Source organism: Moschus berezovskii, chromosome 14, assembly GCF_049115385.1.
Source record: "Moschus berezovskii isolate FMDL1 chromosome 14, NW_MosBer_1.0, whole genome shotgun sequence".
NCBI lineage: Eukaryota > Metazoa > Chordata > Mammalia > Artiodactyla > Moschidae > Moschus > Moschus berezovskii.
The window spans coordinates 33,975,423-33,989,007 of record NC_142473.1 but is presented as its reverse complement, the minus strand read 5'-3'; the positions used below and the strand labels follow the sequence as shown (position 1 = coordinate 33,989,007).

The 13,585-nt window shown below is 51.4% G+C and overlaps 2 protein-coding genes across 6 annotated transcripts; one reads left to right on the top strand and one right to left on the bottom strand.

Annotated features, from left to right (window-relative positions):
* Window positions 1-2,926: 2,926 nt before the first annotated feature.
* On the top strand, window positions 2,927-7,644 carry DRC12 (dynein regulatory complex subunit 12 homolog). Of its 4 annotated transcripts, XM_088842994.1 has the most exons (7): window positions 2,928-2,977; window positions 3,286-3,367; window positions 3,767-3,837; window positions 4,231-4,350; window positions 5,051-5,143; window positions 6,609-6,739; window positions 7,010-7,621. In XM_088842994.1, exons 3-7 carry the CDS (start codon window positions 3,774-3,776, stop codon window positions 7,136-7,138), a joined length of 537 nt encoding a protein of 178 aa, XP_088699120.1. In that variant the 5' UTR covers window positions 2,928-2,977; window positions 3,286-3,367; window positions 3,767-3,773; the 3' UTR covers window positions 7,139-7,621. The 4 variants fall into 4 exon arrangements, with proteins under 4 accessions (XP_088699123.1, XP_088699120.1, XP_088699121.1 ...); XM_088842997.1 differs by lacking the exon at window positions 4,231-4,350 and having other exon boundaries at window positions 2,927-2,977; window positions 3,772-3,837; window positions 7,010-7,644; XM_088842995.1 differs by lacking the exon at window positions 3,286-3,367.
* A 76-nt stretch (window positions 7,645-7,720) lies between these two features.
* Window positions 7,721-13,496, bottom strand: NHERF4 (NHERF family PDZ scaffold protein 4). 2 transcript variants are annotated; one of them, XM_055423196.2, is made up of 10 exons: window positions 13,099-13,496; window positions 12,470-12,721; window positions 11,931-12,142; window positions 11,448-11,637; window positions 11,220-11,356; window positions 10,772-10,976; window positions 10,349-10,545; window positions 10,025-10,252; window positions 9,679-9,879; window positions 7,721-9,429 (listed from the first exon to the last, which is right to left on the bottom strand). In XM_055423196.2, the coding sequence occupies exons 2-10, from the start codon at window positions 12,582-12,584 to the stop codon at window positions 9,400-9,402; spliced, it is 1,515 nt and encodes a 504-aa protein (XP_055279171.2). In that variant the 5' UTR covers window positions 12,585-12,721; window positions 13,099-13,496; the 3' UTR covers window positions 7,721-9,399. The 2 variants fall into 2 exon arrangements, with proteins under 2 accessions (XP_055279171.2, XP_088699118.1); XM_088842992.1 differs by lacking the exons at window positions 7,721-9,429; window positions 13,099-13,496 and having other exon boundaries at window positions 9,787-9,908; window positions 12,470-13,080.
* Between the last annotated feature and the right edge of the window lie 89 nt (window positions 13,497-13,585).

Sequence of the window (13,585 nt, the reverse complement as noted above, 5' to 3'; positions counted from 1 at the left end):
CTTCTTGACCTGCATACAGATTTCTCAGGTTGAGAAATTAACCCTTGGAGTTGCATATGAGCTTGTGGCTCATTTGCACCATCTCTGGCTTGATTTAAGGCTTCCAATTTGTATTATGTTCAGTATGGTCTGTATATTATAGAATGGGATGGTGTAATTTGCACTTTGTTCCTGCTGCAGCAAGGCATATTTCTTTTAATGCATGATGACCTATGTCTCACATCTGCATAAAGTAGAGGGTGACCTCTCTGTGTCCCTTTAAAACCCCAAGATGGGATCCTATTTAAAGGAAGGCAGAATTCTGCTGAGATGATCTTTCCTCTTTTCACTTCTGAACTGAGGTTAATGAAAAAAAAAAAAAAAGAACAAAAGATTGACCTTTCTTACCCAATTTTCATTTGGCTTGTTTTCAAAATGTACTAGAGATTGAATCGTGGCGCACAATGTCATTCTGATTCCTGGATGATTCTAGAGCTGGCTCAGTTTGTATCGCATCATGTGATCCGTGGCACTCTTATTCCATTTCACCTTCACCCCAAACCACATCCTCATTCTGCACCTGAAAGTCAGTTACTGAACGTATTTTGAAAAGTAAATGCTCTTCTGAGACACGATATGTTGTTTATTCTCTGTGATCTCTTCCTCAATATGTGACTCCCTGCATCAGCCTAGCAGAGACACTAAGCATTCTATGGAAAAGTCCCCAGCACAGAATTCTGGATGAGGGGAAAGACAGGACAGAGACCTCTACTGCTTTCCTACGCAGGAAGAGAGGGTTGTCGGTGGGGTGGGGTGGTGGGAGGAGGGCAGGAGTAAACGAAAACATGCATCAAGGTTAGAAGAAAAGTCTTCTGATATGGGAGGTGTGGGCAAGATTTTCTGACACTGAAGAACAGTACGCATCACGAAGAACAAGGCTGGCTCTTCCCTTTACTCTGTAAAATGTCCCTGGGGTCAGAGAGGTATCCTGCAGCTGTGAAGGTAACAAATAAATATCCTCAGGCTCTGCCTGAATCTGCTACTACCTAGAAGAAGGATTTTCCCACCCTACCCCCGACCACCTGCCCAAGATCTCATGGCTGTTTCTTCAGATCTGTTCCTAATAACAGGTAATTGACCAAAACTGTTGAGGAAGACAGAAAAATATCTAAAGGAAGAGTCTGCAGTTCCCTAAATCCACAAGGGGGAAAGCCCTGAAGTTTCTGCTGTTTTCATTTTAGCCACTTTGGTGTTCACAAATCTGGGTGGCAGACAGACAATAAGGCTCCCAATAGCAAAAGGCTGGAGAGAGGGGTTTCGGGGAGGGAAAAGCTGACCAGGGCAAGCCACTCAGCATTCTCCCTTCCCCAGATTTATTTTTCCAACTATTCGTGACTCCAGCAAGATGCTAGGCAGCATCCCTAAGTGAGGGGCACCCCCAACATTGTTCCATAATTTAAATAGAAAAATGCAGGAGACTCAGTAGAAGGTCAAGAAAATCCACTAGAGGGAGCCCAAATCAACTCAATGCCACAGGGAACCAAGCTGGTTATTCTCTCAACACCTGTTTGAAAGTCAACGAGACCGGAATGGGGGAAGGGGAAATATATTCAGTTCAGTTCAGTTCAGTCGAGTCACCATAAAAGAAGATAGTCCTGTAAATACCTGGTGAAAATCCAAGCCTCTCAAGATTTACAAAATCAAAGATTTATTTTTTGGCCGTACCCTGTGGCTTGCTGGATCTTAGTTTCCAAACCAGGGATCAAACTCATGCCTCTTGCAGTGGAAGCACAGAGTTCTAACCACTGGATTGCCAGGGAATTTCCCAAAATCAAAGATTTAAAGATTTAGGAAACCAAGGCTGAGCAAGGAAAATGACTTACCCAAATTTACATATCTGGAGAAGGGTAAGGATGAGAAGTCAAAAGCTCCTGTCTCTAACCAGTACCCTTTCTTCTTGATTTGCATCTATGTCAGCATAGAAGGGCAGGGCAACCACTCCAGTATTCTTGCCTGGAGAATCCAATGGACAGAGGAGCTTGGAGGGCTACAGTCCATGGGGTCACAAGAGTCGAACACGACTGAAGCGACTTAGCACAGCACCTTGAGGTCCTAGGTCCAACTCTCCTCTGTGTCTCATTTATCTGAAATAGGAGACTCTCTCAACTACCGTCTTCTGAATTTCTTTCCCTCATTCACCACAGAATACCTGAAAGGGATCTTCAATTTTAAGCCTATTTAATAATGTCATTTTGTTGATGAGACTTTGGGAAGTGTAAATCACCCCAAATGGCTACTGCCAGTTCTTTTCCTCTGGATCAGCACAATAGCATTATTTTGGATGTGTAAATCTATAATTTGTAAGTGTCCAAATTGCAGGCAGTGCTACATAGAAGTGCATCATAGTTTATCAGTTCCAAAGCCCTTTCTCCTCAAACTACACTTAGGATCTGGGGACAAGAAGAGTATTGGCCCTCTGAGATCTTGGTATTTTAAGTGTTGTATTTAGCCCCTTCTACCAGACACAATTGAAGCGACCAGTCCGTGGGGTCGCTAAGGGTTGGACACGACTGAGCGACTTCACTTTCACTTTTCACTTTCACACATTGGAGAAGGAAATGGCAACCCACTCCAGGGTTCTTGCCTGGAGAATCCCAGGGACAGGGGAGCCTGGTGGGCTTCCATCTATGGGGTCACACAGAGTCAGACACGACTGAAGTGACTTAGCAGCAGCAGCAAACAAACATGCACGTACCTTCCTATCAACTCCATGTTTCCCAGTTGTCTAGACAACGTGCAGCCTCCAGAAGCCCAACCTTCCAGTTCTCAGTCCCACCCCCAAATGAAATTTGCCACTCTGGATTGGGTCCCAGATCACGATCACCTCCTCCGGCTCCCAGTTGGTTGGGCCTTTTCTCTGCCCCTCCTGGAGAGTGGGTCACACCACAGGGAGACACAACAGCGACGCCTGAGGGTCTTGGAGGAAGGAAGAGGCAGGGTAAGGATGGTGGGAAGAGAGACGGGGCCAGGTACTGAGCTTTATTTTCTCTGAAAGAGGGTTGAGAGGCATGACTTCTGTACTTAGATCCTGACTGGTAGAGAGAAACAGGTCCATCCTTCCCACTGGCCCCAGCCTTGCCTAAGTTTCCAAGGAAACCAAGAACTGAAGCTTCTGGAAAGTGTCAGAGACAGACTTGGAGACGGAGACGAGAGCATTAATTCTCCTGGGACTGCTGGTGCAGTCTAGGGAGTCAGGAGAGCGTGTCCATGTCCAGACCTAAATATGAGTCCCCTCCCTCCCTCCAGGACAGGAAGGAGATGCCACCTAAGACCAAAGCAAAAGGGACAAAAGCTGGGGCCCAGAAGAAGAAAAGAAATGCAGGTGCTGGTGAGTCAGCCTGGGTGGAGGTGGGTGCCTCCCTGCCTCTCCTTGTTCTGGGTCAGAGACCTCCAGAGAGAATTCAGCCCTCTGTGTGACGAGATTGGGCTGTCTTGGCCTTCCCCCTTTATATCCACATCCAGGTTCCATGGAGCTGGGAACATGGGAAAATCAGCACCCATGAATCCCTTCTGGCTCTGTGCCTTCCTTGTGTATTCATTACACATCTTTCAAGTACCTACTATGAGCTGGGCAGTGAACTCACTAGACTTTGCCATCAGAGGTCCCTCATTTAATGTGCCTCATATCTCCCACCAAAAAAAGAGAAGTCCAAGGTACGGGAGGAGGATGGAAGCGGAGTAGGGAAGGCTGAGATCCTGACAAGCTGAGGGTCTGCCGTCTTGCCAGGGCAGATATGGAGGCTGAATCCATGCGCAGGCTGGCACTGCTGGAAAAGGAGGTGCTCCAAGACCGCTTGGGTAAGAAGGCGAAAGTTCTGGGGGCAACAGAGACAGTGGGCATTTGTGTATCCCTGGGAGCTTAAAGTTTTGGAGCCATGGTGGAGGGCTGAGCTGATCTCTAACCATCCCTTAATGGGAAAAGATTGTCCAGAGCTGGGGTCGTGAGGTCAGGGTGGGCAATGAGGGTTGATGAAGAAGGCTAATTTTTATAGCTGGAACACAGAGGGCGTTTTTCCCTCTTAGTAACAGTCTATAGGATCTAAGGCGGGGAAGGGAAACACACAGAATGACAACAAGAGACTGGCAGCCTGCCACCAGTTTTCTGTAGGTGGACAGAGTCCATCAAGGTCATGGGGGCTGATTCAGTGGAGTCCCCAGCCAGTGCAGAGGGCTGCTCTGGCCTGTTCACAGCTCTGCAGAGGGATGAAGCCCGCCGAGCCAAGGCTTCTGAAGACCAGCTGAAGCAGAGGATCAAAGACTTGGAGGCTGAACTGGAGGGGGCCCGGTGCGAAGGGAAGGCCATATATGCAGGTGTGAGGTTGATCGAGCAGGTGGGCGGGAGACAGGGACCCAGAAGAGGACAACTGGGAGGGCCCGAGGATGCTGGAAAGGGAGACAAGGAGGACTGCAAACCGCCATACCTAGCCTCAACCCTCCCAGCACACACAGGCATCCTGAAGGAACCAAAGGAAGATCTTCTGTGGTCTTGGGCAGGAACCTTCCATGACGTGCAGTGCTATGTGCTTGATGTCACGTGGGTTATGAAACACAGCCCTAGCCTTTATCTCCCTCCTCCCGTGGGAGTGGGTGGGAAGGAGGGCCTGAATTCCCATCCTGAGCTGGCACAGCAGGTGGGCATCTTGTTTCTAAGCTCTGTCCCCACCTTCTCAGATCACCACAAGAAGAACCCAGAAGACCATTTTTTTTTAAGATTTTTTTTTTAATGTGGACCATTTTTAAAGTCTTTATTGGGCTTGTTACAATATTGCTTCTGTTTTGGTTTTTTTGGCCCTGAGGAATGTGGGATCTTAGCTTCCAGATCAGGGGTGAAAACTGCATCCCCTGCATTGGCAGGTGAAGTCTTAACCACTGGACTGCCAGGGAAGGCCCCCAAAAGACTGTTATGCACCTGTCCACTGGACCAAGCAGAGCCCTCCCCACCCACAACTCCCGGTCCTTTCTCCACTGCTCTCTCCCCACCTGGGTCCCTGGCCACCCACTGCTCTGCCAGAGATGAGTCGTCAGTGCCAGAACCTTCAGGAGGCGATGCAGAGTCGCAGCAGGCAGCTGGAGGAAGAAATGAAGGGCCTGCGCCAGCAGTTAGGTAGGCTTCCCAGGTGGCCCTAGTGGTAAAGAACCCGCCTGCCAGTGCAGGAGACTTAAAAGATGTGAGTTCCATCCCTGGGTTGGGAAGACCCCCTGGAGGAGGGCAGGGCAGCTCACTCCACAGTCTTGCCTGGAAAATCCCATGGGCAGAGGAGCCTGGATGGCCCCATTCCATGGGGTCACAAAGAGTCGAACACTAAATGATTTAGCACGCACACACAGCACACCCTACCCTCACAGCGCTTTCTCTCAGAGGATCTCTGATGTAGTCCAGCCTGAAGGGGTGGAGTGAGGATGGTCTTTCTTTAGAAAACTGCAATGTAAGCTCTCATACTGTCTTCCCCACTGACTCTTCTACCACTTGCAACAGAATGTTCACGATGGCAAAAAATACCCAATCTTAAACTTTAAGTTATAAGTGAAGAAGACCTAACTTTCTCACTGCATCTCCCTCTCTCAAGGGTCTCTCTAAAGACAGTTCTTACTCCCTACCGCCGCCATGTCTCTCATGAGCAAAACACATTCTCTCTTAGTTTGGCTAATTTTTAGAATGAAAGCAAGTTTGAATGTAACTGTTTGAATTACTTCCCTCTGTATCTTCAAGACCTAACGTGTGGTAGGTCGTAAATAACTATTTGCTCATAAATAAATGAGCTTCTAAATAAGCAACAAAGCAAAACAAAACAGGGAGCTTTTGCTTTCTTGCATCTTGGTAACAGGACAAAGTTGAAAAATTTTAGCATGGCACAGATTTTCCACAATTTTGGCCTCAAAGTTTTATTACCCTAAAATAGCTTTAGTTTAGCTTTAGATATCCAAAAGTTGCTTATCTTCCCACACAGACCCTGAGTTCCTTTCCTAATCTTTGCCTTATCTCAAATGCAAACAGCATTTTTAAGCACCTCCTACATACTAGGTGCTTTCCCACACATTATCACATTTTTTAATGTATTTTTATTTATTTGTTTGTTTGTCTGCCCTGGGTCTTAGTTGGGAGCATGTGGGATCTTTAGTTGGGGCATGTGAACTCTTAGTTGCAGCGTGTGAGATCTAGTTCCCCAACTAGGGATCAAACCTGAGCCCCCTGCACTGGGAGCGCAGAGTCTTAGCCACTGGCACCGGGAATGTCCTCATATTACCACATTTAACTCTCAGAGCACACCTGTGAAGTATGTGTCATTTTCTCTATAAAAATGAAGAAACTGAGTCTTAGAGACGTGTCAGATGTTACACAGCAGTGAATGGCAACCTGATTTGGGAGCCAAATCTCTTGTCCCAAGCACCCCCTCTCTTACCTTAATGGTAGTTGTCCGCTCTTTATAGGAACTAGGGGAAGTTGACGGCTCTGGGGGAGTCTGGGACAGTCCCGCTCATGTTGTCCTCTTTGGGTGGGAGACTCTGTTCAGAGGCAGAGTGTCACCATCCTGTCTTCTTTCATCCTCCCCCGGCACCATCTCCCCCAGAATTGTGCCAGAGGGAGGCTGAGGCTGCCCAGAGGGAGGCCAAGCAGGCCCTTGGAGAGCGGGACCAGACTCTGGCTCAGCTTCGGGCCCACGTGGCAGACATGGAGGCCAAGTATGAGGAAATCTTACATGTAAGCCCTGCTCTCTGAAGACCAGCCATCCCAGTACCCAGCCCTCCCCCATCCCCACAGATCCCGGTGAGTATGACAATGACAGACCAGGGAGAAGGGAAAGAAGCATCTCCACAGGGGACTCTGCTCTGTCTTAAGGGGATACAACCATGCCTACCCACTAAGAATAAGAGCTTGAAGAAAACACTGGCTAGGAAAGCTGTAGACCAGGCTGGGGGCATCCCTTACCCCACCCTTTCCCTTCCTGAGACTGAAGCTTGGTGTCTGCAGGATAGCCTGGACCGGCTCCTGGCCAAGCTGAGAGTTGTGAAGCCTCAGTGGGACGGGGCTGTGCTGAGACTCCACGCCAGGCTCAAGGAGGATCTCCGTCAGTTTGGACTCAACCCCCTGGATCTTTGAGGCTGAGAGTCTCTAGTCTCTGGGGCCCTCTGAGGCCGCAGCAATAAAGCTGTCTTGCTGTAGACCTCAGCAGGACTGTGAGCTGTGTTTTTTTGGCAGAGAGGAGTGCCTCTCATGGGAATATCTCAGTTCTGGACTGATCCATTACCCTGAAGATGGAATAAGAAGAGAGAAATTTGAAAAGGTCTCAACTTCTCTCCTAGAGAGTCTGGGTCCCACCGCTTGAGCCTGGAGCCCTTTGGTCACCCTATCCCCACCAGCAGCAACAAAGGCAGCCAGATTTGTGGATAAAGGCCATTTCTATAAAGCACCAACAGTGACTAGGCACCAGCCCCCACAATCCTCAGGTGCCCACAGAGGGAAGGTGCAGCTAGGCTCCAGATTCTTGTAATATACCCAACATCCTGGAGTCATGCTTAGGGCAAGTTCCAGATGGCTTCAATCCTAGCCAGCCCCACAGCCCACCTGAAAAGGGAATACTCTGCTTCTCCTTTATTTTACTACAGCGTTCTCAGTTCTACTTCATTTCTGGTTAAATATGGAAGGGGGAGATTTTGAAAAGAATTCCCAGCATTGCCTTGTATTGAATTTATAATGTCATTTTAAAAGTTTAATTAATTTTGTATAAAGGAGAATAACCAAATATATTCTGTTTTGCCATCTCTTGGGAATAACAGAATATATTCACCATAATAGAAATAGCAGAAACAGTTCATTTTCACCCTCTGTAGAGTCTTCCTTTCAGTAATTTGTGTTTCATCCTTACAGACTGACCTTTCATGTGGAACAGGTTGAGGTTTAGGTGGAAATGAGCATCAGGATTCTACTCACTACGCACAATTGTTTCCACTATGGACAACTGTGTATCTTTTAGCTATGGTGCTTAAAAGGCTTCCTCGGTAGCTTAGTAAAGAATTCACCTGCAATGCAGGAGACCTTAGTTCAATCCCTGGATTAAGAAGATGCCCTGGAGAAGGAAATGGCAACCCACTCCAGTATTCTTGCCTGGAAAATCCCATGGACAGAGAGGAGACTGGCAGGTTACAGTCCATGGAGTCACAAAAGAGTTGGACGCAATGGAGCAGCTAAACCACCGCACCACCGTTGTGCTTAAACTTCCGCCAAGAGAAATAAATATAACACATTTTAAAAGGGGAGAGGGGGAGGTTTCCCACAACAAGTAATTCTCTGTAGACATAATTTAACTTTTGTGTTACAATTTAACTCAACTGTGGCACTGTCTACCCGACCATAGCATCAGATCCCAGGGTTAAGGGCTCAGTCCCACAAGACTGCCCTCAACCTCAAACACCAGTCTTAAGTCCAGGCTGTCACTTGTGCTTTTCACTAACTGGCTATCAATCAGTGATAGCCACAGCCCCCTCCCTGGGTTCAATCGTTTGCTAGAGTGATTGAATTCAGGGAAATGGTTTACTTACTAGATCACCATTTTATTACAAAGGACACAACTCAAGAACAGCCAGATGCACGAGATACACAGGGTGGGGTATGAGCAGGGAAGCTCCACACCCTCTCCAGGTGTGCCAACCCCTGCACCTCCACTTGTTCATCAGCAAAGAAAGCTCCCTGAACCTGTGCTTCTGGGTTCCTATGGAGACTTCATTATGTAGGCATCATTAATCAATCCATTGATCACTGGTGATTAATTCAACCTCCAGCCCCTCTCCCCTCCCAGGAGACTGAGGGTGGGGGTGGCAGTGAAAGTTCCAGCCTGCTAATCACATGATCGGTTCCCCTGGAAACCAGTGCCCCATTCTTAGGTGCTTTCCAAAAGGTACCTCATTAACAAGGATAGCTATAATTGAACGAGCCTTATTATGAATAAGAGAGGACACCTTTATCACTCTTATTACTTAGGAAATCCCAAGGATTTTAGAAGCTCTCTGCCACGAAAGGATAGGAAGACCTAATATATATTTCTTGTTATAAAACACAAAATCACACTGCTCATCTCAAGCAGATCTTCATCTCTGGGGCACAGCTCCCAAAGACCCCACGTGACTTCCTCTGGAATCAAATGGGAAGCTCCTTCATGGGCCCATCTGAGGGCTTTAGCCACACACTCTTCCAGGAGGTGGAGCCATGGGAAGAGAGAGAGACCTTGAACAATCCTGTGAATGGAGGTATCAGGAGTCCTAAAGCTGCAGCTTCCAGTTAAAGAGAGCATCTCAGCTCCAACCACATCAGGCTGGAGGGTGAAGACAGGAAAACTTGGGCAGATCATTGCCAAGCATGGGGTGCTACAGCAGATCTGAGGCCAGAACTCCATCCTAAGCAAACAAAGAAGAGAAGTCATTCAGGGAACAGAAGAGTTCCTTTTCCCTGTCCCCACCTGCACTGGAATGTCCAGGAATAGGGGCTTCTTCTCTGGAGTCCTTGTGTTCCCACCTACCCTGGCCTAAAGTCCGAACCAGCGTCCCCCAAACTGCTTCACTTGCAGCCTCCCGCTCTGCCCTCCTCTCTGACCACGGCCCCTCCTCTTCTGGCTGCTCATAGCTCATCCATCTCTTCTTCCTCACCTCTCTGGACCCTGGGTGAATCCAGGCTTCCAAGCCCTGCTGAGATCTGGTCACCAACTTCAGGCATAGGGGTGGCTTTGCCTCAGCCAGCTGCTGAAGTCTTTCCAGGTCATTCTCTCCACCCATGGGATACCCATTCATCTCCAGAATCACGTCTCCTGTTTGCAGCCCTGCCTGGGCAGCGGAGCCTCCTACGGTCACCTGGTGGAATAGGTGGGGTCTAGAGGAGCCTGGAACACCACAGAAAAGTTTGCAGGGTATTCTAGGGCTCTGGGAGGGAAGCAGAAGAAGGCTCATCAAGAGGCAAAGGATTGAAAACATCCAAGGTGCCCGGGGCATCCGTCACCTGGGAGATGAAGACACCAGGCCTGCTGGCCACACAGCTGAGTCGGAAGCCATAGCCACCGCCAGGCCCAGGGTACAGGAAGCACTGGCGGAAGCCGCATGGGACAGGAGCCACTGTTGTGTCTTCAACAGGTGGGTTCTTGGTGTCAACCACAGAGGCTGAGCCATTACGCCGGGGAGAGTCAGGAGCCTCTGTGCTCTCCAAGAAGAGGAGCGGAGACAAGCGAACCTGGAAAAGAGGAAGAGGACAAATCCGTTGCTTCTCCCTAACCTGAGCCCGGCTCCATTCCGGTCCCATCTCCAGCCCCGGCCCCTCAGCTCGCACCATGCTGAAGAAGCGGTCAGCCTTGGGGTCGACGACAATGAGGGAGACACGGGAGCCCTGCGCCCGGATCTTGGACACTGTCTCCTCGTGGCCCAGCCCCTCCACGCTCTCCCCAGCCACAGCACACAGCCGGTCCCCAGGCTGCATCCCGGCCTTCTCCGCTGGCAGTCCTGGGTCCACCTCCCATAGGAACTGACCTGGGACGCAGACATCCTCATGGCTCCTTCCCCCCCAACCCCCAATGCAAGCCCAGACCACTGTGTGCACACTGGGGGGCTGACCCAGGGGTACACAGGAGGAGGAGGAGGCCCTGGGCGGGGGTTCAGCCAGGGCCAACACTTGTGTGCAGAGCAGTGAATGCAGACCCTCGTGTGCCCACCCCAAGGCTCGCCTTCCCGCCCCATCCCTGGGGCTCCCACTCACCGAGGCGACCATCAAGGCCCTTCTCCTCCCGGAGCACGAACCCGAAGCCCTGGGGCCCTTTCTCGAGATGCAGACAGCGGGGCTTGGTGGGCAGTGCCCAGCCCTCTGCCAGAGGTGCAGCCAGGGGCATTCCCAGCTGGCGACACTGTTCCTCCACCTCTGGCCCTGCCACCAGCAGGGTCACCTGCTTGCCACTCTGCCAAAGCTGTGGAGACCCAGCAGGGTATCAGCATCAACCAGCTGGGGAGGGAGGGCAGAGGCAGGCACCCCCTCCCAGCCCTTCTTCCCAGGCCCTGGAAGGAAGCCCTCGGGAGGGGAGGGGGTTGGCGAGCAGAGTGGAAAGGGAAGGATGGTGACAGAGGTACAAGACCAGACTGGGAGATTGAGAGTCTGCTTCCCGAGACAGGGACAAGCCCAGAGGGCTGAGGACAAGAGGAACCAGCCATACCTTCCTGTTGAGTTGGTTATGCGTGAGCTTTTCCACACTGACCCCATTCACTTCTAGCAGCCGGGCCCCAGGGGGCACTCCTGCCTGCTCAGCTGCTCCTCCAGTGCTCAGCACTAACCAGAAAGGACCCCGACATCCTGGAAGCCCAAAGAGTGACTTTCTGCCTGCTGTCCACCCACAACAGGGCTCAGGGCCCCCCTGCTGACCCTTCCCGTGCTCTAAGCTCACCTTGGGTGACACTGAAGCCAAAGCCGCCCTCGTCTTTCACTATGTGGCACAGCCGAGGCCGGACCCCCTGGCCAAGAGGGGGACAAAGGTGGGTGCTGTTCCCCCGCTGAGCTCGGGCCACCTCGAGCATGTGCCGTGACAAAACTGTCAGCAACACCCGAGGCCCGCTGGCCCGGATCCGGCGTATCACCTGAACAGCAGGCACATGAGGTGGGCTTGGGCTGGCCCCTCTTATGAAGGTCCCCTCCACGAAGCTACCCTCTTCACCACGGGAACCAGCTCTCTGGAGGCCTTCACCCAACCATTCTGACCTGGTGCATCCCTAAATTCTGGGAGATCAGGGAGGTGACTCCCCACCCTCCCACCTCCCATGTGAGAGGTATGTCACCCCTACATACCCAGGGACATGACCAAGAGGCTTCTGTCTCCCCCAAGTGCTGCAGAACGTTCCCTCGTACTACCGGGATTCCAGCCCAACCTCACCATCAAATAATCTTCCTGTTCCACGACGTGGTTGTTCACCCCCAGGATCCAGTCTCCTTCTCGAAGACCCTGGCGCTGGGCAGAAGAGCCTGGCTCCACCCTGCACACCACATGCCCAGCCCTGCCTGGCCGCTGCTGCAGGTGGAAGCCAAAAGTCCTGCCCTCCTCTTTATTCAGCAGGTAGAAGCGAGGCCGTTCCAGGCTCCAGAGATCTGGATGGGGAGGTGGGCAGCAGAAAAGGTGGGGGAAAGGGAACATGACCCAAGTCACCTTGTGCCTGGTAGCCCCTGCCCGTGTGACTGAACGGACAGGCTTCTGCCCAGTTAGGTGTCGGGCAGTGGTGCTGAACACAGCCCAGGCAGAGTGGCTGGGGCAGAGGGAAAAAGCCCAGCCCCCTTCCACCTCCATGTAGTCACTCCCCACCAAGGCTGTCATCAGAGGGAGACAGTGAGTGGTTTCCAAGGAGACAGGATGCTTTGTGGTGCCCTGGCGGCTCTGGGGAAAGGAAGTGGTTGTCCCAGGGGGTTGGGGGAGGTTACCAGAAGGGTCGTAGTCTTCAGCCAGGGAGAGGACAGGATTATCAATGCCCAGCTTTGGGTTAAACTCAAACTTCCTGCAAGGAGGCAAGTCACGCAGGTAGGAGAAAGCTGACATCCAGACGTGGGTCCCAGGCTCGCCTTGAGGTGCCAAAGGCAGCTGATGAGCCTCCCCACCTTCAGTTCCCTCCTTTCCGTGCCCCAGTCTTTCACAGCACGGCACTTACAGGGCCAAGGAAGCTGTGTCCTGAAGATCTGCCAGGCAAAGAAGGGGTGAGGGGACAAGAGGCAGTCTGCCCCCCGAGACTCCACTTCCATGGTCGTTAACTGAAAGGACTTAGGGGAACCCCCAAATTCAGGACTCGCCCTATGTTCTGCTCCAAAAGGCTCTTCCCTTCCCCTTCCTCCCACTCCCTGGCCCAGGCCTTCTGATATACACAGAAATCTGAGCCTATCAGTTCAGGGCGTGGACCAGGAAGGCAGACACATCCACCCTCTCACCTCTCACCTCCTAACTTCCAGTCTGTTTCCAGGGCTCCAAGCCCCAATACCAAGTGTGCCCTAGTCCCAGAGCCTTCCAATCCACCCTCTGCCCTGAAGTCCCCTCCGGAGGGTTTCTCCCGGCCTCCTACCTGCAGCCGCCTCCATGGTTGGATCTGCGACCCAGCGCTCGGTGTAAGGACAAGGTCCATCGAAACCAGCTGATCCTCCCACCTACCCCCGCCCCCACGTCCCGCCTCCTTCAAGACACTGCCTTAGAAGCAGCTGGGTAATGGTTAAGGGGAGGAGAGTCTTGTCTTCTGGGGAAGTGTGTATGTCCTTCCTGCCCCATTCCTGAGCCCCGACTTTCTCAGGAGGCTCTGCTGCTGTCCCAGGTTTCCCTCTGCGCAGAGAAAGGTCATTATAATTGCTGGTCACTGTAATTCCAAACCTGGGATAAGTGTATGACTTGGGGGACAGAAGCCCTATGGCCCAACATGGCCTCCCACCCACCCCAACATCTAGTTCATGTACCACCCCCTCCCCAGCCCTTGCTGCCTCTGAACTTAGGGCCCAAGAAACATCTGCAACAGAAAGTGGCCAGTGGCTTAACCAGAATGATCAAGAACAGTACCCTTT